Source organism: Engystomops pustulosus, chromosome 2 (genome assembly GCF_040894005.1).
Source record: "Engystomops pustulosus chromosome 2, aEngPut4.maternal, whole genome shotgun sequence".
NCBI lineage: Eukaryota > Metazoa > Chordata > Amphibia > Anura > Leptodactylidae > Engystomops > Engystomops pustulosus.
In genome coordinates, this window is record NC_092412.1 from 192,878,908 (window position 1) to 192,905,721 (window position 26,814).

General features: G+C 41.3%; 1 protein-coding gene and 1 long non-coding RNA gene across 3 annotated transcripts in view; one reads left to right on the top strand and one right to left on the bottom strand.

The window, feature by feature from the left end:
• Positions 1 to 21,814, top strand: part of LOC140119053 (uncharacterized) — a 50,304-nt gene extending 28,490 nt beyond the window's left edge. Inside the window, exons 3-4 of the long non-coding RNA XR_011853310.1 lie at positions 541 to 608; positions 21,249 to 21,814. This is a non-coding gene — a long non-coding RNA (uncharacterized lncRNA). The remainder of the gene's footprint in view (positions 1 to 540; positions 609 to 21,248) is intronic.
• NRAS (NRAS proto-oncogene, GTPase) lies at positions 1,738 to 17,816 on the bottom strand. Of its 2 annotated transcripts, none has more exons than XM_072137670.1 (6): positions 17,688 to 17,816; positions 5,790 to 5,917; positions 3,924 to 4,102; positions 2,844 to 3,003; positions 2,616 to 2,739; positions 1,738 to 2,537 (listed from the first exon to the last, which is right to left on the bottom strand). In XM_072137670.1, exons 1-5 carry the CDS (start codon positions 17,719 to 17,721, stop codon positions 2,620 to 2,622), a joined length of 621 nt encoding a protein of 206 aa, XP_071993771.1. In that variant the 5' UTR covers positions 17,722 to 17,816; the 3' UTR covers positions 1,738 to 2,537; positions 2,616 to 2,619. The 2 variants fall into 2 exon arrangements, with proteins under 2 accessions (XP_071993771.1, XP_071993773.1); XM_072137672.1 differs by lacking the exon at positions 17,688 to 17,816 and adding an exon at positions 17,492 to 17,626.
• Positions 21,815 to 26,814: the final 5,000 nt, after the last annotated feature.

Sequence of the window (26,814 nt, forward strand, 5' to 3'; positions counted from 1 at the left end):
TTACAGCAGGACTTAAGCGAATAAATATAAAAAAAATTTTGGGCTGTGGGCACAAGATGCATTTAGTAATAGTTTGTCTTCGAGAACAATGTAATCTGTGTATGTTGCTTATCAGACTATGATTAAGAACTAACTTTGTTCGAAACGCATCAGTTTTTTCACTATGGATCCTTTTTAATTACTTTTAAAGGATGAAATAAACTTTTTATCTACACTTGTCTTTATACCCAGAAAAACTTCAAGAACAACCGGAGCTCATATTCAAAGCATCAATCTTTTGTTGAACAATGCACAGTTCCTCTTTGTTTGCACACAACTCCAAACCGAGAGATCACTTTAGGGAATAAGTCACCATTCGGACACAAACCCGCTACGTTTTCATCTCCGGTCATTCTTGAAGTTTTTCTGGATTATTAATTGTTGGATGATTGCTGGATCCATCTAGGAACAGTGTGCAGCTCGTGGGAGAGAAGGTGCAGCACCGTTTGTTATATGTCTTTATACCTGCCTGGCTGCTGGATTCAGTTTTCTCTTCTATAGTGCTGTGTACTGATCCGGCTCAGTTTGTCCGTGCACCGGTATCCCAATGCGTGGCTGAAAGAAGCAGGGTGAGCTGAAAAATTTATTTTTTCCTTACATATGTTGCTTATGTCGCAAATAAAATATTGTTAAAGAAAAAATTCATCCCATAGACAAGGTAACGAGTATTTCGGTGATGACATCCACCATCAGTAAATCTCATGGTAGAAGTCCTTTAACCCCTTACACACACGCTGCATGGAAAGGGCTCACTGGCTGAACCCTATCCATAGCTAGTAAGTCTTTGCTGCATATTACATTGTAATGAATGAGGAGGAAAATCCCCATATAGTGCCATACTGTAAGTATGGCAGTATATGATAGGATCGATCAGACAACCTAGGGTTAAAGTACCCTAGGAAGTCTGAAAAAAATAGCAAAAATAAAAAAAATAATAAAAAATGTTTTCAAATCATCCCCCTTTCCCTACAACTGATACAAAAACCATAAATTTGGTATCCCCGTGATCGTACCGACCCAAAGAATAAAAGTAGACATTTGGGGCGCACACTGAAAGCCGTAAAATCCAAGCCCAAAAGAAAATGACGCGAATGCGTTTTTTTTCACCATTTTAACTGCACTTAAAAATTTTTTCCTGCTTCCCAGTACACAGCATAGAATATTCAATACTACCAGTATGAAGTGCAATTTGTTACGCAGAAAACAAGCTGTCACAGAGCTCTTGTAAAAAAAAAAAAAAAACAAAAAAAAAACTTTTTTTTTAAAGGTGGGGTGTGAAAAATGGAAATATAAAAACAAAAAAGGGCCAGGTTGTTAAGGGGTTAATTCACATTAGAAAATCCATGTAAAAGAGCTCTAATGTTTTTATCCAGTCTGAATGTGGATGCAATTATATCTTTATGTTATCGCGTACAAGAAAATATCAGGATCATTTCCTCCAGATCAATGTACACGTAGATCTATTAAGATTGTTTACGTAGTGGACCGATCCCTGTTCATGTGATCCATGGGGGTTTCATCACCAAGTTAGTTCCCATCCACAGGGTAGGGGCTTACTTGTATGTCACTGGAGGACCCCTTTAACTACAAATGCATAACGTTTGGCACTTCATGCATCTTGTCTTTACATAAACCTAGATTTGAACTTATGGTTGAAATATTTTTCTTTTGAGAAAGAAAACACTTCATACAGATATGTACAAATACATACAATACATTTTAATTTTCACGATTGTAAAATACTGATTGAAAAATGTCATTTAACATAACCCAGTGTGGAGCCTTCTTTGTAGGCCGTCACATTCTGTACTGTGCTATTAATAATGACACTTTTGTGCTTGACCAGAGTAAGGCAAATGGTCTACAGATCGTCTTCAACACAAAATCTTCTCTTTTGGTCCTAAAACCATTATGCACATTTGAATAAAAGCAATAAAGAACAGGACATGCGACCGGGCCATGATGTGTTGAAAAGGCCATCAAGTCATTCTTCCTTAACCCTCAAGGTGAAGGGAATTGTTCTCTGAAGAAGTCAAACATTTTAAAGTGATTATCAAGGTCGGAACATAAGGCTGAAAACAGCACATTGGGTAAAATGTCAGTTCAATGTAAAGGGACATAGCCCCTGCTACTCAGACATAATATACTGAAATATAGTGGTATAAACCCAAAGTTATTTAAACGGATGGTCACTACACAACATAAATCCTTGAGATGAAGAACGCAGCGCAAACATCTTCACATCATACTCTTTGCATAACCACTTGAAGTACAAACATCAAGGCCATTTCCTTTGGGTTAGAGCTTCACAGGAGTTGGAGTTGGTTGGAGTTGGTCCACATGGCAGCAGCTGTGTGGTAAAGGACACAGTGATGAGACCATCCATGAACGAGGTAACAGATTTGTCAAGTTGAGTTTGATAGAACAGTCTTGTGCAGGTGCCATGTGAGTTATTGGCCTCCGGTCTTCCAAGAATTCCAGTGCTTTGGCCAACGAGACTAGAACAAAAAAGAAAAATTACAAAACCATCTTTACTTTCACCACAGTAATCTTATACATCATTACTCATCACTTACCGAATTACAAGAGGGTGCAAGGCAATCTAATGCAGCCCTGGCTACTATCTTCGTTGCTATCTAGTTTTTTCATCCTGTACTGATGGATTTCACGGACCAGAGTATAAAAAGCATCTTCAACACCCTGAAGAGATATTTTAAGGAAAACATTTGTGACAGACTGCATAACAAATGTATCTGTTGCACTTTCCAAGATTGACATGAATGATAAACACGTTACACTCATACCTGTCTTGTTTTTGCCGAGGTCTCAACGAATGGGATTCCATAACTCTTGGCTAGTTCTTGGGCTTGCTTGGTGTCCACAGTCCTTGTTGGCAGATCACATTTGTTACCGACAAGTACCATAGGAACATCATCAGAGTCCTTTACTCTTTTAATCTGTTCCCTAAAATGGGATAAAGGGTAGTTATAACATTTATATAGAATCAACATGTACATTTTACAAGTACAAGTTTACCAAAATGCTCACACACCAGGTGCGGACTTTATGAACTACGAAATCCGGTGGGGTAAATACACAACATAAAGCTGTAATGATGGGTGTATAGGATACGTGGATACAAAGGACTCTTCAAATCAAGCCACTTGATCTGGGAAAGGTTTTCAAAGACATCTAGGATGATTTAGCAAGTGTTGAATAAATATGGACAGCACAAGACTGTCTGATGCTGGATGATTAATCTGTAGAAGTATAACACAGTCTATCCGTTCTTTGCACTCCTATTAGTTGGTCTTCATTCACCAGAAAACTCTGTACAAAATGATGATACATGTACCCACAATTCTGGCAGACTTTGTACTGGTCGGAAAGTTGTCCTTTATAAATGGGGGACAAGGGCATTTAAAACAATACCGTGGCATTAATCTGAAAACTGAAATCTGTTTCATAAAAGGTCTCTACAACTGCTTACAATTAGAAGCCATCTACGAAAACAGAGTTTATGTAACATACGCCAGTGTACAATAGTGGCCATGCCTCCCTCATCACAACGGATACATCTAGAGCAGGGTTACCCTAAAAGGGTGGAATATAATTATTACTGTATAATAGTAATTTATACAGAATTACCATTACAATCGGCCCTGAGGACAACCACCAAACTTATTGTTAAACAACAATACCCTGAGGCGGTGTTCATACGTGGCGATTGCGTTGGATTTCAAGAAGAGAAAAAAAAAATAAAGAAAAGTAACTATTTTAAGAGTGAACTTTTTTCAGATACCATTATTCGTATTCTTCACATGCAAGCTGAATAATGCATTGTACTCAGCAAGTCTGGTTATGTATAACACTTGTTGCCTTACCTATAGGAATTTATATCAGCAAATGATTTGCTATTGTTGATTGCAAACACACAAAGAAAGCCTTCCCCCGTGCGCATATACTGGTCACGCATTGCGCTATACTCTTCTTGACCCGCAGTATCCAAGATATCCAGCAAGCACGTCTCCCCATCAATCACCACCTGCTTCCGGTAAGAGTCCTACAAGAGGTAGAAAAGCAGAAAAAAAAAAGGACATTAATAGCAGGATAAGGGTTTGTAAACCATGAATACTTACATGCCGGTGTGTGCTCCCTCTGTCAGGATCTGCTTTTAGCTACCTATGCCCTTGTTTTGACAAAAAAGGGTAAACAATTATGCAAATGAGGCTCCAGGCTCAATTGATTTCAATGGAGCCCCTTAGGTTCATTTGCAGATTTTTTTCTCGTAAAAACAATAGCTTAAGCAGCTAAAAGAGCAGATGCTGTTAGAAGAGAATGTAAGTGTATTTGGGCTACAAACCTTAATCCTGGTGGTCCTATACGGTTATCTGCACTCCTGAGCAGTTTTTTCTTCCTCTACCCCATTAGAAATTTAGACACTAGCAGGAAGAATACAATTTGCTCAATTTGGGGGGAGAGATCATTTGCCTTCTTGTCCTCAGATGTGTCATGTGACCAGCTATAACTTTCTCCAACCAATAGAGGGTCTCCGTTTATCTTTTTACTTCTAATATTCTGTCTACACCCAAGATGGACACATGCATCTGTCAAGTCAAAACCTTCAATGAATTTTATGTTTTCCCTATGTTTGTGGGAAATAAGCAAATAGTTTTTACAGGATGGGGCAAGGAAAGCGATGACTCTTTTTGCCAACTCCGAAACTGGTTCCCAACTGTAGACACCACTGTTTCAAGGTGGCTGCATCTCTTTATTGTATATATAGTGTTCAGTACAGTATAAATGGCACGGCTATGTTTGTGTGGGTATCAACTTGCAAATGCAACAAAAAAGCCGACTGTAGTTTGTACATATGTAAAGGAGGTAGGGGACATAGACTTTAAGCTGCACTTGGAACAGGAATTAATGCGAAGGTTGGTAATCGCAGAACAGTAGAAGACAAAAAAATATAATTGTAAGAACAAATAAAATGGATCAGTTTAGAGGAGAGTTTGAGATCTTCTTTTAAAGGGCATCTACCACCAGGATGAAGGACTGTATGCAAGGCTCTATTGGTATTAATACAGTTCTTCATCCTGGTGGTAGATGTCCTTTAAAGTTGCAGAGAAGAAAATGCTATGTAACGTGATAAAATAAAGTAGAATCATAACATGAATAATAACAGAGAAATAATTAGAGCCCATTGTGGAATTTAGGGGGTTACACTGCCAGTGGTTTTCACTGCCTTAAAGCAATAAATTGCCACAGTAATTATGTGCCACATCTATGAAAATCACCACAAGATGAGACTGAAAAACAGCAGTAGCCATGTCTGTACAATATGAACCAGCCTTTTTTTGTCTGGGATTCTTTCTCTGAGCCCTTTGGGCAGTACCTTAAACCTCATGATTCTCAAGTGAGCCAACATGCACAGTGAGCTGTAAGGTCTTATATAGACAGGTGCGTGCCTTTCCTAATCAAGGACAATCAGTCCAATTAAGAAAAGCTAAACTCCAATGCAGGAATATAACCACCTCAAGTAGGATCAGAAGGCAGCATGCAAGTAAAATATGTGTGTCAGAGCAAGGGTCTGAATATTTATGACCATATAATATTAGAATTTTTCTTGTTTAAATAAATGAGCAAAAATAACTACATTTGTTTTCTGTTACAATGGGGTACAAATTGGAGTAAAAGTCTGAATACTTTTCGTACCCACTGTTGCTTATAAAGCAGCTTGAACACCGTACCTCAATAGTGGGATCATATTCATCCACAAAATGGTTCTGGATAAGCTGTATAGTTAAGGCACTTTTTCCAACACCTCCAGCTCCGACCACGACCAGTTTATATTCCGTCATTTCTGTAGAGTTACTCCCTGTAGAAAACAAAAAAAAATGCATACATAAAAGGACTTGGCATGAAAGAAATGGATGATATTTTCAGATTTAATTAGAGCTCCGCTTTGCGCTCTGATGATAATGCATGTCCTGACAGCTCTGACAACACATGGAGTATGGACGCAGACTCTTGTGGCTTCAGTATTTTAAAGAGAAAGAATAAGAATGCAAAATAAGAAAATCTTCTGCTCCCCCACACCCAGCCATTTTATGGAGAGGATTGTCTGAAATAATGAAGTAAAAGACATCTCTAAACAAGGGGTTTCACTTTAACCCCTTCCCGACACACACAATAATAGTACAGCGTAGCGGGAAGTGACTTAAAATAGCTCTCTGTACTATTACGGCGCGTGGTAGGTACTGGCTCGCGTTCAGAGCTGGTCCCATACAGAACGGGTGTCTGTTGCATATCCCAGCTGACACCCGTCTAAAACAACCGTGACCGGAGGTTCCTTCAATCCCGAGTGTTAACCCCTTACACGCCGCTGTATGCAAGAGGCTTTTTATGTGGATCCCATGTCTGGGAGCCCGCCTCCTAGCAGGACGCAGCTGTAATACACTAACATAGTCTTACATTGCACAGTGCAATACTGTGTAATCTCTATTGCTGCACTGTGTTAGATGTATAAGAGCTGGAACAAGTGATCAGAAGATTACTTATTCAAGTCAACAGGAAAAAAAAAAAATGTTTAAACAAAAAGTTTTTTTTAAATATAATTAAATAATAAAAGGAAGTGGAAGTCCTCCAAACACCACAATTCCCTATACACAAGTACAAAAAACAAAAAAAAAAAAAATACAAAAACAAAAAAAAACCACACACACACTTAATTGATATCGCCGTGTCTGTAACAATCTGTACAATAAATCATAATTGGAACCGAACTGTGAACGCGGTAAACAAAAAAAAAAAAAAAAAAAAAAACACAACATCAAAATAGTACCACTGAAAAGAACCACTTGTCACGCAAAAAATAAGCCCACAACAAGCTACGTCAACCAAAAAATACCAAAGTTATGTTGCTGCAAAAATGGCGATACTAAAACAAACAGACAATATGAAGAAATGGTCCAGCACTTGTGTTTGGAAAAAATACTTCAGGCTTTTTATTTAGTACCCATAGAAAGGTATTGAAATCACATAAACCCAAGCACTGCGTCCAAGTAGTGGACTACAATATGCACACGCTCTTTGTCAAGGCTCACACATATCTGAGAGGGAGCACCGTTAAATTACAAACAGGAAGGGACGTCAGAGGGAGGGGGACACACGGTCCGCCTTAATCCATGACGTCAGGGTTGTTTAGGAACGCCTCTCTCAGGTATGTTGTTTGGTATAATAAAACATTGTTTAATTTCATTCTAAAAAAACTGTTATATCAACATTTAAAAACAATAATGAAAAAATAGGATGTTATACATAATATGTAGTCACCAACATAGTGGATGGTTCAATGCGGACGGACACAAACAGAACGGAGAGCACCGGAAAGGTGCTGGATATAAAACTACTATAATCATATTTTGTGTGTCCGGTAAGGGGAAAAAAGGGAAGCTAGTCAGATTAGCGCGTATAATATACACTGACTCTATATCAACAATCGGTATTAACCCTATATATGAGATGTTAACATAATTCCGTTATAGGAGGCTAGCTAAACATAGTAAAAGATAATTTTTTGTATATTTATGTAATGTAAAGACTACAGCCTTGTAATAAATAAATGTGGGTAACTAAACAAAATATATAGGGATAAGTGTTTAGGAGATATATTAACCGCAGTAAGCAATAGTTTTTATTCTAGTTTTTCTTCAATAAAATTGGACAAATATACAGGCAGTCCCCTACTTAAGGACACCCGACTTACAGACAACCCATAGTTACAGACAGACCCCTATGACCTCTATTGAAGCTTTCTGAATGCTGTACTATAGTTCCAGACTGTAATGATAAGCTGTAAGGTGTCGGTAATGAAGCTTTATTGATAATCCTTGGTCATATTATAGCAAAAAATGTTTAAACTCCAATTGTCACTGGGGCCCAAATTTTTTTGGTCTGGGTCTACAATTATAAAATATACAGTTTCGACTTGCATACAAATTCAACTTAAGAACAAACCTCCGAACCCTATCTTGTACGTAACCCGGGGACTGCCTGTATATAAAGCTACATAAATGAGGTATCACTGTAATCATAGAATAAGTATATTTTAAGCTACAGTGCTAAAAATTGATTTTATTTTCAATAAGCTTAAAAACCCACTAAATTTTTTTTTTTTTTTACAGTACATCTCATCTCGCAAAAAATAAGCCCTTATTTGTTCAAATTTCCCAAAAAATAAAAGATTGTATAGCCTATAAACTCCTTCCCGCCGCATCGTTCTATTACAGCGCGCCCGGAAGAGACTTGCCAACACGGTTCAGACAGTGATCGGGGCAAGATGGCAGCTGTACTTATGGCCATCTACCCAGTCCCGTGGACGAGAGGGGTTTCGTCGTTGCTCCAGTGCAGCCTGACCAATAGCAGCATTTTACTTATGAAGTCAGTAATTCTCGTTTTCAGGCTGGAAAAAAAAAATTCTAAAATTAGTTGCTAAATAACATTTCCCAAATGTCTGCTTTTCGGTTCCATAATTTTTGAAAATGTCTAGATAATTTATTTTGATGTCACGCGGTTTACAAAATGAACATCTGTTTTCGGTATTTTCAAGGAGATTTCAGAATATACTTTTTTGGGGATAATTTTTTAATGAAGTTTGAAAAATATAGTATTAGAAATCTCCTATATATTAACCCACTTACAAATCTGCAACCATCAAACTATTAAACAGCTTTTAGGAAGATTGTTAACCCTTTGATATCTTCATAGTAATTAGATCAAAATGTAGGTAAAATTAAGAATGGTTCAATTTTGTCAGTAATATGTTATTTTAGCCCCAAAATTTACACATTCACAAGAGATAGAGAAAACCAATCTTAAAATTTGTTATGCAATTCCTCCCAAGTAAGGAGACACCCCACATGTGGACATTACTTGTTGTAGGGGCGTACAGCAAGGCACAGAAGGTAAGGAAGGTCATGCATCAGCCAGTTATTGCCTTATAAAATTTTGTGGTTTTATCGTTGGTTCATGGCACACTTTTGCAAGCTATAAAATATTAGTTTTTCCTCATGCAAGGGCTTATTTGTGGGAATGTGAAGCATTTTGCAGTGGTACCATTTTAGTGTGGCCATGCAGTATTGCTGAAAATTTGTTAACATGTGTGTGTCGGGGGGGGGGGGGGGTGGAGGGGGTTGGTGTTGCAGAAAAAACATCAATTCTGTAATTTATTAGAATTTTTTTTTTGGTGTTCACCATATACTCCAAGTAATATATTAGATTTATTCAATGGGTCAATAAGATTGCAGTGATATCTAATTTCCATATTATGCTCATGTACAATACAATGTTTTGTACAATAAAACTTAATGTGGGGGGTGGGGTCTATCATTTTTGCATCACCCTGGCTTAACTCTTAATGGTCTATATAGCTGGATGAGAGGGTTTTTTTTGCAATTCCTGATGCCGGCTGAGCTCTGCTGCAAAGCTAAGCTGGCATTGGCTCCACACCTTACTATTTCGGCATGGATTATGCACTGAGTGTCAAGTGCTTAAACAGGGAGGCACAAAAAGTTTAACCCTGAGCAGAGTGCCTGGCCAAATTTTTGAATCGGCAGAGAGGAATATCCTGTCCTTAACAGTGTTATAGCTCAAAGGGGAATGGAATCAGAAGGCAGATATTTAAAGCAGAGTCCAGTTAAAACAAGGTAAATGGATGCAGAATCTCAAATTTTTTCCAACAGTTAGTGGACCTCTTTGCAACCAGACAAAAAATAGGCAGGTGGAAAACTTCCTTTTCCCTACATCCCAAAGACGGCCTTCTTGGGGGTGGACGCATTCTCTCATACATGGCCTCAGTGGTTACTTTATGTGTTTCCACCATTTGCACTAATAAGGCCTTGCACCTGAAGGAGACATTTTTAGAAAAGTAGGATTCTCTGAACCAGTATTTTTTTTTTACCCTTCTTAGAAGGGAGAAAGAACTTGCCTCCAAAATCTAGATGAGGATCTGGAAAGAATTTATTTTTTTTTCCTTACAATTAACAGACCTTTAGAACAGGCCAGTACAGCTGCAACATTGGATTTTCTACAATCAGGTCTAAAAGAAGGTCTGAAGCCCAGCACCCTTAAAGTACAAGTAGCAGCCATCAGCCTTTTTTTTTAGACTCTAGATTGGCTGAAAAATCATCAAGACTACAGACTGTATCCTTCCACCAACAGGTACAAAAAAAAAAAAAAATCTTTTGAGCCGATCACTCTTCACTTGATGAATAATCGGGGTATAGCAGAAGTGTTGTAAAGGTAATATATTGTGTGTCTTCTATACATTTTATTATTCATGTTTTATATATTGTATTTTTTTTATATACATTGTGTTTTATTCGAATGTGACAAACTTTTCCCTCGGGACAATAAATTATTATTTAATTGAAGAAGCATCGCTAAAAAAAATCTCATGCATAAACAGCCTTCCTCCAAGCAAAACTCTGCACCTCCCTGATTTTATACAACCAATTTACAGCTCACTTCAAAGTTGATTTTCTTTACGATGCCGCCAAGCGGGCCATGAAAAAAGCATGATCTAGAAGCAGCTTACCTGCTTGACAACATACTGGTAAAGGTTTATTAGGGCAATTTCTGATGACAGGTTCCCTTTAGTTCTGGGCACACCAGCATTGTACCATGTACTGCAGTTTTAAAGTAAAATAACCAAGAAAATAGTGGAAGGGGTCCACCATGCAAAACTATTTGGAATGCTATTTTAGATTAAACCTACATCTATGGAGATGGGACAGATCAGGATGGAAAATAATTGCCTTTGCAGACAATAAAATAGCCTCTGTTCACAACTCTTGTGTAGAGATCTGTCTCCCAGAGCCCAGAGAATGTCCTTTCGCATCAGATATTCAACAAAACTATAGAAGCCGTGCCAAGTCAGTTCCTATTCGGTGTCCATCTATCCGTTTAGAAAAACAAGATTGTAGTCATGGAGAAAATGTAACAACCAGTAGAATAAAACCACAGAAATGATGATTATGTCTGCAGGCTTCCTTTTCCGTTTGACACGCACATGAACTTCTCAAGTGGCACATAAAGGGGGATTCCTGGAGCTGTTCTAGTGCCCTCTCCATAGTCACAGGAGGAACATTTGACGTTTCTTGTGTTTTTCTCAAGCCATCGTTAAAAGTTTCAAAAGAAACCTCCACAATATTCATCCGGCAGATCTACAGAAGCACAATCACACCACACAAGATAAACTAGTATAACTGGTCAGGGAAACCAGCACACAAGAATTAGAAGGAATTAACTGAGATTTGCAGACTACAGGTTTTTTCACATGGGGAAGGCCTTAAGGGGTTGTCAGATTCTGAAGGCGAGCTGGGGAGGGCTTTAAAAACAAACAAACCTTTAAAATTTCATTGGCAACAGCTTGGGAAGTTATTACTTGCTTTCCCATCATAGTCAATAAGGATTAACACGAGTTGCAGCGAATAGATTTTTACCACAATTCCCAAGAACTCTTTCTGTCCACAGCGTAGATGTGTGTGTGTTGAGTGGCCAGTGCCCATGTAGGTGTAGGTATGTGCAATGAGTGCCCATTGTCTTGTTTATACAATGTTCCCTCTCATCTCTCTCCTCCATGAAGTTCTCCTAGTGCTGATAACCGTTTATTACAGCTTCATCTACTCCCATCACTGAAGCAAATCCAGATAGGATTCCCATGATTCCCTCTATATGGAGATTGCCCCTTATAGCACTTATAATTGCACGGAGCAGCAGGACGCACCAGCCATTATTGAGAATGGGGCCACTGTACTGATCGACAATCGCGTGATAACCCCTTTAACAACCTTAACTCTCTGCACCCCCAAACTGACACACAATGATATATAGATGGAAATTTATCTACACAAAATTGTCTACAAAAAGGAAGAACAAAGCAATTCTTTCAATCCCCAGTCACATAAGTCAGCCATATTGGTCTATCCTTTGTTATATTGTACAGGTGTCACAGCAGAAGGACACAACATTGTCTTTTTTGTGACACTGGACATGTATGCATGATGGGAAATGTTACATCACGAAAAGAGATTCTGAAAGCAAATAAACTACAGCTCTCATTCACAATGGGCACCGATACATTCATGTATTTAATATGTAAAAGTTTAAATACGGAATTCCAGGAGTTGTACGGCTCCCGCTCACACAGGATGAACAGAGCATCAGAAACCTGTATGGGAAACCTGTGCTCTGGTCACATGACCTACCAGAGGGACATGAATTATCACTAGTCAGCGACCCCAAAACAGAGGAAAGTCAAGTGTATAAATATGCACAAGACTTTTTTCAAGGAGTAGAATTGTTTATGCTTGTACAGTCGTTAATGCGCCCTCTGAAAGTACCCATACATATGATACATACGGGTAAACAAAGTGATCTACAGTTGTAATAAATCCTATCAACATGCAAAGTAAAACAAAGGACACGTGCTGTCAACTTTTGCAGCAGCTTTTCATTTTAAGAGGACATTTTACCACCTTCAACCTCGTTCCGTGCCGTATACTGGGAAGCGGGAAAAAAAATTCCAAATGCGGTGGAAAGAAACCATTTGCGCCATTTTCTTGTGGGCTTGGATTTTACAGCTTTGACTGTTTGCCACAAATGACATGTCTACTCTATTCTTTGGGTAGGTACGATTACAGGGATACCAAATTTGTATATTGTTTTCATACATTTACAAAAATTAAAACCTCCTGCACAAATTTTTTTTTTTAATTTTGCCATCTTCTGGCGCCCATTAAAGGGAACCTACCACCACGAATCTACCTATAAAGGTAGATCGGGTGGTAGGTGGATGTATGGGACGTGAGGATAGCCCTTTTTAGAGCTAATCCTCACGTCCCCGCTAGTGTAGCATAAACTTTATTGCCCTAATATGTAAATGTAATTAAGCGGCTACTGGGGCGTGGAGTAGCCGTACACGAGGCTACACGGCGCGGCTACTCCACGCCCCAGTAGCCGCTTTCCCCGCCTACCCTGTGATCTTCGGCGCGCAGCTCCTGGCAGCTGCGCGCCCTCGTCCGAGAAGCCGGAGTTCTGCGCATGCGGACGTGAGGATTAGCTCTAAAAAGGGCTATCCTCACGTCCCATACATCCACCTACCACCCGATCTACCTTTATAGGTAGATTCGTGGTGGTAGGTGCCCTTTAACTATTTCATACTTCGGTGTATGGAGCTGTGGGTGGTGTCATTTTTTGCAACTTTTGATGACGTTTTCATTGCTATCATTTTTAGGACTGTGCTACCTTTGATCACTTTTTATTGATTTTTTTTTTTTATATTACTTTTTTAATTTGGGCGCTATTTTCCGAAAAACATATTTTGATTGGGCATTTTCGGAAGCGGCAATACCCAATGTATTTATTATTTTTACCGTTTATTAATATTTATATCAGTTCTAGGGAAAGAGGGGTGATTTGAATTATGTTTTATTATAATTTTATTTTTAATTTTTTTAATTTTTACCATTTTACTCCCTAGGGTACTTTCCCTAGATTGTCTGATTGATCCTAACATATATTACAGTATAATAGTATATGGGGATTTTCCTCCTCACTGAAAAATGTGCTGATGTCTTCAAAAGACCCGAGGCTGACGTGGAAAGGGATCGCCGCTCCCTGATGACGTCACAGGGAGCGACGATCCTTGGCAAGATGGCGGCACATGGGCATTGTCGATGGTGATCGGTGGGAAAACACGGCACCGATCGTGGGTGTAACCCAATATGCAGCAAAGACTTACCGGCTGTGGAGAGGGCTCACCTTTGAGCTCTCTCCATGCACTGGAACTCAAAGCGCTCTGTACTATTAGAGCGCGTGTCGGTAAGAGGTTTTCCCATTTCAGTAACTGAATCTTATTGTTGGTATTATAAAAAGTTACACAAATTTTCAATACACTTTCTGTATCAATTCCTCACAGTTTTATATCTCCGCTTGCTGTCATTCTATAGAAAGCTTCTATATTTACTTACAGTGGACAGAAAGCTGACCACGGTCACACAGGTGCACAGCCAGCTATATCACACAACTCCGATTACTCTCCATGACAGGGACGAGCCGTGCGTCTTTGTGACCATGGTCAGATTTCTGTCCACTGGATGTAAACAGATGCTTCCTATAGACAGCAAGCAGAGTTCCAGAAAACTGAGGAATTTATACAGAAAGTATATTTGAAAATTGTATAACTTTATAATACAAACAATAACATTCACTTGCTTAACCCTTTAAGGACCGCATCCTTTTTAGTTTTTTCATTTGTCACTCCCCACAATCAAAAATCTATAACTTTTTTTTTTTTTTGCACGTAAAGAGCTTTGTGATGGCTTGTTTTCTGCATAACAAATTTCACTTCATAGTGATAGTATTGAATATTCCATGCTGTGTACTCTGAAGCAAGAAAAAATTTCCAAATGCACTGAAATTGGTGAAAAAAAAAAAAGCATTTACGACGTTTTCTTGTGAGCTTGGAATTTACAGCTTTCACTGTGCACCCCAAGTGACATGTCTACATTATTCTTTGGGTCGGCACGATCACAGGGATACCAAATTTATATAGGTTTTAATGTTTTCATACATTTACAATAATTAAAACTCATGTAGAAATTGTTTTTTTATTTTGCCATCTTCTGGCGCTTATAACTTTTTTATACTTTTGTGTACGGAGCTGTAGCTGGTACCTTTTTTTTCGACTTTTGATGACGTTTTCAATGCGAACATTTTTAGTACTGTATGACCTTTTGATCACTTTTTATAGGTTTTTTATATTTTTCAAAATGCCAAAAAAGTGCCATTTTTGACTTTGGGCGCTTTTCGGAAGCGGCGATACCTAATGTTTTTGTGATTTTTACTGTTTATTTATATGTAATTAAGTTCTAGCGAAAGGGGGGCGATGTGAATTTTTAGGTTTTTTTTCCCAATTACAAATACAGGTTCAAAACGCCACGTGTGCTGCCGGCCTAAGGGTGAAGACACACATGGCGTTTTTGGGGCGTTTTTACTAAGTGCGTTTTCAGATCGTTAAAAACGCATGCGTTTTTGTCCGTTTTTCATTGCGCAATTTCGGAATTTTTAAAAAACTGATGCGTTTTTTAACGATCTGAAAACGCACTTAGTAAAAACGAGGGTGAAGACACACATAGCGTTTTTGGGCCGTTTTTACTAAGTGCGTTTTCAGATCGTTAAAAAACGCATCCGTTTTTTAAAAATTCCGAAATTGCGCAATGAAAAACGGACAAAAACGCATGCGTTTTCAAAAACGATCTGAAAACGCACTTAGTAAAAACGAGGGTGAAGACACACATAGCGTTTTTGGGCCGTTTTTACTAAGTGCGTTTTCAGATCGTTTTTAAAAACGGATGCGTTTTTAACTATCTGAAAACGCACTTAGTAAAAACGGCCCAAAAACGCCATGTGTGTCTGCACCCTAAGGCCGGCGCCACAGGTGGCGCTTTTGTCTGCGCTTGCAAACGCAAACAAAGTCGCGCCCACCGGGGCGGGCCTCGGCCCGATCGCATCGGCGGTTCTATGGAAATGCCTGCGATCGGGAACGAGCCGCCGGTGTTTCGCGTTAATTTAACGTTAAATTAGCCGAGGCCCGCCCTGGTGGGCGCGACTTTGTCTGCGTTTGCAAAACGCAAGCGTTAACACATTGTTAACGCTTGTGTTAACATCGCAGTTAACGCATGCGTTTGTAAACGCAAACGTTAACAGCTGTTTAATTAGGGAAATATCCCTTCAGCTGTAGCAAAGCGTTTTTAAACGCATGCAGTAAACGCAACGTGTGACAGCACCCTCAAGGTCCAAAAAATATTATATTACATGGTTTACTCAGAAAAGGTGGGGCTAGAGAAAATTCCAGCTGTCCTAGAAATGCCTAAGGGCAATTCACACAGTGCTGATCGGCTTGGTAAACACAGTTTGTGTGAGTTGCATTTCCTAGCTCTCTGCTTTAAGTGGTTTAACAAACTAAGCAGTTTTCACACGAACATGTAAAAAAAAACGTACCACAACGGCGCGGCTTGCATACATTCCCATGTCTCTCAATGGGTGATTGTCCATCCATTTTGATGGATGTATTGCCAACTGTGTCGTTCCTATGGAAAGGCAGCGCTCACCCGTACAACTTTCCAGCACGCTTGCCCGGACAAGCAAACGACACGTGAAAGGAGCCTAACCCAAAGGGGTCAGGTTCTAACTTGTATCAAATCACTACGGTGCAACAAGTAAAGAGGTTGTCCGAGTCTTTGAAAAAACAAACAAAACAAAGGTGGCAGGTTGGGGGCTGCTTTACAAAATAAACATGTACTTACCTCCTGGCGCCCACGGAGTGTCCTGCGCCTCCCAGACACCTTTGTTTTTTTAAAGTCTTGGACAACCCCTTTAAGTCCAGCTACAGGAGTGGAAAGTGACACTGCCAGACAGAAAATTTTGCCAACATAATTTTGCTTATCTGAATTGACCACAAAACCTGGATTTAAAGAGGACCAGTCACCCAAAAAAACAAAACAAAAAAAAAACAAAAACCACACTCTAGGAGCTGCTTACTAAAGTAAGCAACTTAAAGCCCTGCCCCAGTAATAGCAGTGCTAAACTGATGGCTTTATGGAAACCTTCCGATAAATCCAGCACTGCTATAGCCTGGGAACGCCGGACCAAGCTTACAGCAGTCGGGCGTATTCATAAGGGGGCGCTCCCACACCATGAGCCAGCGGTGACTACCAGGCTTCATGCGGCAGTCCGCACCTCCTCATGAATACGGCGGAGCGCTGTAAGTTCGGTCTGGCGTTCTGAGGGCACCTTCCCACGTGGCTTTTTCGTCACGTTTTTAAACGCATGCATTTCATTGCAAACGTATATGCGTTTTGGCCAAACTCCCTCCCACTTTCGTTTTGGATGCATTTAAAAAAGGGACTAAAACGCCATGTGGAAAGGCGCCCTGAGGGTATGGCACTGCAGCGTTTCCTAGCTCTATTGGACGGTTCTGATAAAGCTAGCAGTTTAACACTGCTAAAACTGGGGCTAGGCTAGGGAGCTGCCTAGGATGACCGGTCCTCTTTAACTCATTTAGGCCCAGCCCATGTAATTTAACAGGCTAGGCGTTGTCAAGGGAGTAAGGAGAGGCTCAGCGCCGGGCATATGCAGCAGGGGGTGCAGTCAGCAGAGAGCCACAATCTTACTATTGAACATTGGGAACACTTCGTGCCTTTTTCTGTCAGCCCCCTCCGTGTTGTCTCTGCAGTAACCGCTATACTGTGAGGGACCCCCTAATCCTTTGCGGGCACTCTGAGAGCCCTCATCACTCCTCCAGCAGCGCACACACCCCGGACATGGCAGTATGGCTCCAGCAGCGGCTCAGTCACACGTGTGCAGCACAGGCGCCGGGGCTACTCACCCTCCGCACCGCGTAACGCCGCTCTGCTCCCGGGCCATGCAGCGGTCACTTCGCCCCCTGGGTCCGATCCTTCCCGGCTCTGTACCCGGAGCGAGCACTCTTGTCCGGGCGCACCCTGCAGCCCTCCTCCCCCTGCAGCCGCTTCCGCGTCCCCAGCCGCAGCGCTCGCGAGATCTCCGCCCCCTGACTTCCTCACCCGCCAAACTCCTCGTCCCATCCAGACGCTGCATATATCTGTATCATCGCTTATCAAATACTAATAACCAACCAAAACGTGTCCAGCCCACAGCACTCCAGCCCCATGTAGGGAGAGGGACACGAGAAATGTCACAAGAAAGACAATAGCTGGAACACAGTCAAGTCACAATCCAATGAGGACATTATAACTTATATGCCAGATGTATCAGGCAGTTTCAGAGCGCATTCACACTCTGCGTTGTATCGCATTGTGCGTTGCGTTTTTGACGCATTCCACTGGCTTCAGCCTTGATTTCATGTTAGGCCGCGGTCACACGATCCGCTAGGCGTCCGTTCATAACGCGACGCTAGCGCACAGGGGGTGGTCCTTGGCCCGACCGCACATGCGTTAACAGGGAAACGCATGCGATTGATAAGCCGATCGCATGCGTTTCCCTGTTAACGCATGTGCGTTCGGGCCGAGGACCGCCCCCTGTGCGCTAGCGTCGCGTTATGAACGGATGCCTAGCGGATCGTGTGACCGCGGCCTCAAGGTTATATTGCGTCTCCACTGCATCTACTAAAATGCAATGTAACCTCAGCATGTAATCAAGGATGAAGCCAGTGGAATGCGTCAAAATGCCTCAGGACACTTTCACACAATGCGTTGCGTTTTTTATGCGCTTTTGACACGTTCTAAAGGCTTCAGCGTATTCCGTTTTAGCATATGCAGTGGAAACGCAATGTAACCTTAGCACTTGATTAAGGCTGAAGCCTTTGGAATGCATCAAAAACACATAAAAAAGCACAACACAAAGCAGTGTGTGAACGTGCCCTGAGGGCTCTTTCACATTAGCATTGTTTTATATGTCCATGGTTCAGTGATTTACATGGATGCTTTTCGATGCCATTGTTTTCAAAGCATGTTTTCACATTGGCTTGTATTTTCACAGATCTGATGTCTGTGGAAAAAAACAATTAAACCTTTTTCTTTTGTGGATCACGGAAGGCAATAGAAGTCTATGGGGCAGATTGACTTACCCGGTCCATTCGCGATCCAGCGGCGCATTCTGTGTGGAGGATTGGAGTCTTCTGGCGATTCACTAAGGTAGTTCCCCCGATGTCCACTATGTGTCGCTGCTGCGCTGAAGTCCATCAAGCGACCCTTTTTTTTTTTTTTTTTTAAATGCGGTGGTTTTTCCGAATCCGTCAGGTTTTCGTGCGACCACGTCCCCCGATTTCTGCCGCATGCACGCCGGCGCGGATGCGCCACAATCCAATCGTGTGCGCCAAAAACCCGGGGAAATTCAGGGAAAATCGGCGCAAATCGAAAAAATTCGGGTAACCCGCCGGAAAAACGCGATTCGGGCCTTTAGTAAATGCCCCCTAGGCTGAAAAAGCAGGTGTGATGTTTTTAAAAGCAATGTTAAACCTACACGTTTTTTGCCGACACGGAGACAAAACCTCAAAAAAACGGAGTCAAAATAAAACAGCTGAGCACCACTGCCAATGTGAAAGAGCCCTAAGCCACTACAACAAATCTTTTGTACAAAAGGTTAGTGGCAAGAAAACTGCTTAAAGGTGTTATTCGGGATTAATAAATAACTTAGGGACAGGCTGGGGTGGGCTTTTTAAAAAATAAACATGTACTCACCTCCTCCAGCACTGCTGATGTCCTGCTCCATGGTCCGTCTGAACTGTGCCCTATTATGTTTACACGGAGCTTCCGGCAATTCTCCCAACATCATGCACCCCCTTACAATGCTGAGAGATAGGGGCGGACATTGGCCGTCCGGAAAGCTCCCTGTCTGTGGCTTCTGTGCCCCTGTAAACACGGCGCAGGACATCATCAGTGGCGGCTGAGGAGAGGAGAGTACACGTTTATTTTTTATTTTTTTAAAAAGCCCACCACTTTAATGCGGTTTTTTTTGTAGATTTTACTGTGTAGGTTTATTGTGTGGATTTAGCAGGAAGGAGAAATATATTTCATTCCATTTTAAATTCATGCCTGGCCAAGGTGAAATAAAAACTGCTTTAAATTTGCCACAAGAACTCCAAATGTGTGACCAGGCTTCAGGAAATTTAAGGCTTCAATCTACACTCACCGGCCACTTTATTAGGTACACCTGTCCAACTGCTCGTTAACACTTAATTTCTAATCAGCCAATCACATGGCGGCAACTCAGTGCATTTAGGCATGTAGACATGGTCAAGACAATCTCCTGCAGTTCAAACCGAGCATCAGTATGGGGAAGAAAGGTGATTTGAGTGCCTTTGAACGTGGCATGGTTGTTGGTGCCAAAAGGGCTGGTCTGAGTATTTCAGAAACTGCTGATCTACTGGGATTTTCACGCACAACCATCTCTAGGGTTTACAGAGAATGGTCCGAAAAAGAAAAAACATCCAGTGAGCGGCAGTTCTGTGGGCGGAAATGCCTTGTTATTGCCAGAGGTCAGAGGAGAATGGGCAGACTGGTTCGAGCTGATAGAAAGGCAACAGTGACTCAAATCGCCACCCGTTACAACCAAGGTAGGCAGAAGAGCATCTCTGAACGCACAGTACGTCGAACTTTGAGGCAGATGGGCTACAGCAGCAGAAGCCACACCGGGTGCCACTCCTTTCAGCTAAGAACAGGAAACTGGGGCTACAATTTGCACAAGCTCATCGAAATTGGACAGTAGAAGATTGAAAAAACGTTGCCTGGTCTGATGAGTCTCGATTTCTGATGCGACATTCGGATGGTAGGGTCAGAATTTGGCATCAACAACATGAAAGCATGGACCAATTGAGCATCGTTGCAACGCCACAGCCTACCTGAGTATTGTTGCTGACCATGTCCATCCCTTTATGACCACAATGTACCCAACATCTGATGGCTACTTTCAGCAGGATAATGCGCCATGTCATAAAGCTGGAATCATCTCAGACTGGTTTCTTGAACATGACAATGAGTTCACTGTACTCAAATGGCCTCCACAGTCACCAGATCTCAATCCAATAGAGTATCTTTGGGATGTGGTGAAACGGGAGATTCGCATCATGGATGTGCAGCCGAAAAATCTGCAGCAACTGTGTGATGCCATCATGTCAATATGGACCAAAATCTCTGAGGAATGCTTCCAGCACCTTGTTGAATCTATGCCATGAAGAATTGAGGCAGTTCTGAAGGCAAAAGGGGGTCCAACCCGTTACTAGCATGGTGTACCTAATAAAGTGGCCGGTGAGTGTATAAGATAGTTCTTTCATAAAGAGCATCTACAACCAGGATGAAGGATTGTAAAACGAGCCACTGACATACTGGTGTGTGCCTCCTAATGGCTTCTGGAGCCCCTCAGGCTCATTTGCATAATTTTTAAAGCCTTTTTTACCAGGGCATAAGAAGCTAAATGAATAGCAAATCCTGGCAGAGGGGGCACACACCAGTATGTCAGTGTGCTTGGTTTACAATCCTTGGTCCTGTTGGAAGATGTCCTTTAGAGGGACACCTTACACAAAAGTCTTCTGTGTATTCCATAACTCAGTCTCACCTTTTCTTTTTCAATTTCATTAATCTATGAGTTCTGTGTGTCATCCATTACAGGCTCCATATAGTATGCAGAACAAGAAGTGGAGAACATTATCAGCGCAAATCCTTTTACAACTGGTGTTATCTGTAAATGGTCATATTCATATGAATGCTTGTACTCTATAAAGATTATTATTATTATTATTATATTATGAAGTGTTTCATGGAATTGAAAGCAAAAAAGAAGAAAATAAATGAAATTCACGAACTATAAAAGAAGCTTGGATTTAAGTGGTCAACCAAGAGGTCATGAAAAAGAAAAATCCATCTAGGGATTTTAGGATACACTGGAGGAACTAGTGTACAGGCAGTTCCCGGGTTACGTACAAGATAGGTTCTGTAAGTTTGCGTTGAAACTGTATATTGTATAATTGTAGCTCCAGACAAATTTTTTTTCTGTCTCTGTGACAATTGGATTTTAAAAATGTTGGATTTTCATAAGAACCAGGATTATCAATAAAGCTTCATTGCAGACGCCTTTTATAACTGTCATAGCTGTTTATTGTAGCCTGGGACCAAAGTACAGTAGATTACCAATTACCCGAGGTCAGTTTTTAACTAGGGGTCGTCTGTAAGTCAGATGTTCTTAAGTAAGGGACCGCCTGAACTGATATCTGCAGTAACTTTTTACTGATAGATACTTGAGAGAGAGGAGAGAAGACTTTGGGGGGACATTAACCCCTTCCCGACATTTGACGTACTATTACTGCATGGCGGGATGTGCGTTCCCGCGAAATGCAGTAATAGTACGTCAAGCTTCTGGCGCCGGCTTTCTGAATGGAGCCGGGGCCAGAAGCTGCAGTTGTCGGCTACATGTTATAGCCGACACCTGCAATCGGAGATTTCTCCGATCGCGGGTGTTAACCCCTAACACGCCGCGGTCGCGCTGACGGCGTGTCAGGGGCATTTAGCTGGAATCAGACCGGGGGGGGGGGGGGGGTCCGCTGCTCCGATCGCAGCCCCGGGACTGCCAGTGCCTGGGGCTGCACGATCTGCTTCCGGGGAGCCGGGTCCTGAATTCTGCTCAGCATGCTCAGTGTGTCATATAATACAGTGTAATACATCTGTATTACACTTTAAATAAACACACTTTTGAATAAAAAGAATTAATTAAATAAAGTTATTAAAGTCCCCTAAACACAAACATCAAAAAAATCACCAAAATGCCCCACATATTTGGTATCGCCGCGTCCGTAACAATCTGTACAATAAGTCAGAAACATTATTGGACCCGTACGGTGAACGCCGTAAAAACAAAAAATGCGAAAATTTAAATTTTCATAAAATCCCTTCACAAAAATGTTCCAAGAAGTGATCAAAAAAAAGTTATGTGCACCAAAATGGTACCACTGAAAAGGACAACAAAACTAAACTAGCACTGTCAACCAAAAAATATTAAAGTAATATCTCCGAAAAGATGGCGATGCAAAAACAAATGAGATTTTCTTTATATTGGTTTTTTTTCCTGTAAAATTGTAAAATATATAAAAAAAACTATATAAAAAAAAACTATATAAATGAGATATCACCGTAATCGTAGTGATCTATAGAATAAAAATATTATAGTATTTTTAGTGTATGGTGTACGACCCCCAAAATATACAAAAAAAAGAAACCAAAATTGACAATTTTCTTTTCCTCCATACATTAAAGAGTTAATAAAATCTCATCAAAAAGCTACAGACCCACTAAAATGATGTATTTGTAAAGTGCATCTCATGTCGCAAAAAATAAGCCCTTATATGTCCAAATTGCCAAAGAAATAAAGATTGTATAGCCAATAAAATGTGACAATGCATAATCTGCTCTGAATGGCGCAGCTTCCCTTTGATGCCCTGGCGTGTGCCCATACAGCAGGTTACCACCACATATGAGGTATTATTATACACGGGAGAAATTGGGTATCAAATTTTGTGGAGCATTTTGGTATTTTATCCACTGAGAATTTGTATATTTTATGAAAAACACATTAAAAAATTTGTTTTTCAAAATTGCATCCAATTTTGTTTTAACCCCTGTAAACCAATTAAAGGGTTAACAAACTTCATAAAAGTTGTTTTAGGAACATTGAGGGGTGTAGTTTCTATAATGGGGTAATTTATGAGGTTTTACTTTTATTTAGGCCTCTCAAAGTGACTTCAAACCTGAGAGGGTCCCTCAATAGCAGGATTTTGCTTTTTTTTATGAAAATGTGAAAAAAGCCCCATAACAGATTACAAAAATGATAGTATATATAAAAATGAATGTTAGTTATTACGTTTTCTGGTGTTATGACTCATGTGTGGAAAAAGTAGAACATTTTGAATTTCAAAAATTGCGAATTTTTCCAAATTTTCACCAAATATCTGATTTTCTCATAAATAAATGCAAAACATACTACCAAAATTTTGTAACTAACATGAAGTACAATGTGTCACGAGAATACAATTTCAATATCACTTGGATATGTTAAAGTGTTCCAAAGTTATAACTAGTTATAGTGACACAGGGCAGATTTGAAAAAATGGGCCGTGTCAGGAAGGTGAAAAGTGGCTTCAGCGTTCAGGGGTTAACATAAAGTGTCTGTGTCTGCACTTGGCTTGGTGACCAATTTGCTTTCGGTATGGAGATATTTAAAGGAAATCTACCACCACGGATCATCCTGTTAAGGTAGATTGGGTGGTAGGTGCCTCTATTGCACATGAGGATAGCCCTTTTAAGGCTAATCCTCACGTCCCCTGTATCTTTTTATAACTTTCATCCCCCTAATATGCCAATTTTCTAAAGAGGCTACTGGGGTGTGGAGTAGCCGGAGCTGAGGCTACATTGCGCAGCTTCTCCACGCCCCAGTAGACTCTTTGACCTCTTACCAGATATCTTCGCCCTTAAAAGTGATATCCTCACGTACAATAGAGGCACCTACCACCCCATCTACCTTAATAGGTAGATCCAAGGTGGTAAGTTTCCTTTAATATTGTGGTCCTGTGCAGATATATTTCTGGCACCAAAATCTGCAGTCGGAATTGGGTGCCAGGAGGACAGGAAGAAGACATCCTAATGTGGGGTCTGTTCCGGCATCCCAACAGCCGTCTACATTTTATAGACTCTCATTCAATTAATCCAAAATCTATGATAACCATTGCAGTGGAACGCTATTTGATTTTAAACGTCACTTTTCAAAAGCAAGTTTGAATTTGGATGTGTTGAGGGGTGAATAGTAAACCGTTTGTCTGTCCGTGTGTTTGTACTTTTTTTTTAAATTTGTTTTTATTGGCAGTAAGAGTTCAAATAAAGAGCAGGAGTGCAGTCCTTGTAACATTTAGTACATACATTCAGACATAAACCGTAATAAATGACAAAATATACCAGTATGCAACTCTTGGTGTACTTCATGTATACGCCCCAGCTCCCTCCACACTCTCACCATTTTTATGTAATTTTAGAAAACAATAACAAAAACCACTAGGGAGACCTTAGACCCAATTAAGTGCCCATAAGGAACTCCCTAAAGAGACATAGGGAGGGGAGTAATAGAGAGTAATAGGATAAGGGGAGTAAGGGAACTGGATAGGGTTAAAGGGGTAGTCAAGTAGGCGAGCAAGAGGATAGAAGGAGGCGCCCAGGCCGGGTGGCAGGAGGACAACCAAAGCAGTCCGGAAAGTGGGATCACCTCGGATCTTTATAAGAGTTGTCTGTACTCAGTCGATTGCTGAAAGAGGATCCATGGTTGCCAGGTTTTGCTAAATTTCGCATGGGTGTCGTGCAAGGAAGACTTAAGGTCTTCCATACGCGTGATGTCATTTACTTTGTTAACCCACATAGTCAGTGTTGGAGGATTGGTTTGCTTCCATAGTGCTGGGATGCAAGAACGGGCAGCCATTATTAGGAAGCGTAATATTGATTTCTTGTATGTTTGCGCTGAAACATCACAATGATGGAGAAGTAGGAGGGGTGGGTCCAGTCCCACAGAGTCTCCACAGATCAAGGAAATGTAGTGTTGCAAGCTTTGCCAAAATGGGGCAAGGACCCGACAAGACCAGAACACATGGAGGAAGGATCCTTCCTCTTCTCCACATCTCCAGCATGTGGAGGGCACCAGCGGGAAGATCGTGTGCAGTCGAGTAGGTACCCTATACCACCTAGCCATGAGTTTATACCCAGCTTCCTGGTATCTCGAACTGATTGAGGCGCAATGGCAAAGTTCGAAGATGCGCTCCTTCTGCTCAGGTGTAAGTGTGACATGTAAGTCTGTTACCCATTGCCTTAAAAACTGAGGGCCAGGGTCATCCGGTACAGCTACAAGACATGAATAGGAGGAGGAGAGCGTATGTCTTACAGTCCCAATGCTGGAACAAAGGCTTTCGAATGAGGTTTGATTTTTAGAAAATTGAGAGCAAGGAGGAAGAGAAATTAAATAGTGTCGTAATTGCTGAGCCCTCCATGCCTCCAGAGGGCATGGGTCTGTGATTTCCATGAGCTGCTGAGCTGTTAACCAGGCTGAGTCTCTGCTGACGTGCTTAGCCCTAAACTTACCCGCCCGTCTCCATTGGTTAAATACGGGGTAGTCACAACCCGGGCTAAAATCAGGGTGGCCCAACACTGGTGTCAGTGGGGAGTGTTTGGGCAGTAGTCTTTCCCGGACAATCTCTAACTGGCAATGAGAGAGAGTAGGGCCAATCGTTGGGTGTGATTTTAGAGCTGCGTTCCTTTCTAAAGACAGCCAAGGTATCACCTGTAGTGGGATTGTCGTGTAGGACTGCTCCAGCCGCACCCAAGGTTTCAGGTCTGCATTACAACACCAATCAAGGACTCTGGCCATATGAGCGGCCGAATGATAACCCTTGAAGTCTGGCAACCCAATCCCCCCCACTATCGTTGGGCGATATAAAGTGGTACGCTGAATCCTAGCGGGCTTACCCGCCCAAATGAATTTATGTTGAATGGCATTCAGGGAACGAAAGTAGGCCTTTGGCAATTTGATGGGTAGTGCTTGAAATAAATAAAGAAGACGCGGGAGTATGTTCATTTTAAGTATGGCACATCTGCCAAACCATGAAAAAATGCCTTTGGTCCACCTGGAGCAGTCCTCTTGTATTTTCTTAAGAATGGGTAGAAAGTTAAGCATGTAGAGATTAGATAAATCAGCTGACAATTGAGTCCCCAGGTAAGTAATGCTTTGCAAAGCCCACCTAAAATTAAAGGACCCTCGCAGTGTCTCAACCAGGGCCTCTGGGAGGGAGACATTGAGGGCCTCAGATTTGGACCAGTTAATGCGGAAATTAGACAATTGGGCAAATACTTGTATTTCCTTCATTAGGTTAGGGAGGGAAACCTGTGGGTTAGTTATGAAGAAAAGCAGATCGTCGGCGTAAGCCGCTATTTTATATTTAATCCCTTGGGTCTCTAATCCGGAAATATCTTGATTAGCTCTTATGAGTCGGAGGAAAGGTTCCAACGAGAGGACAAAGAGTAATGGGGACAACGGGCATCCCTGTCTGGTACCATTTCGTATCTCAAAGCTGTCAGAGAGGGTGCCATTCACGCGGATGGAGGCTGAGGGGCTGGAGTAGAGCGACATGATCCAGCGGTACATTTTGGTTCG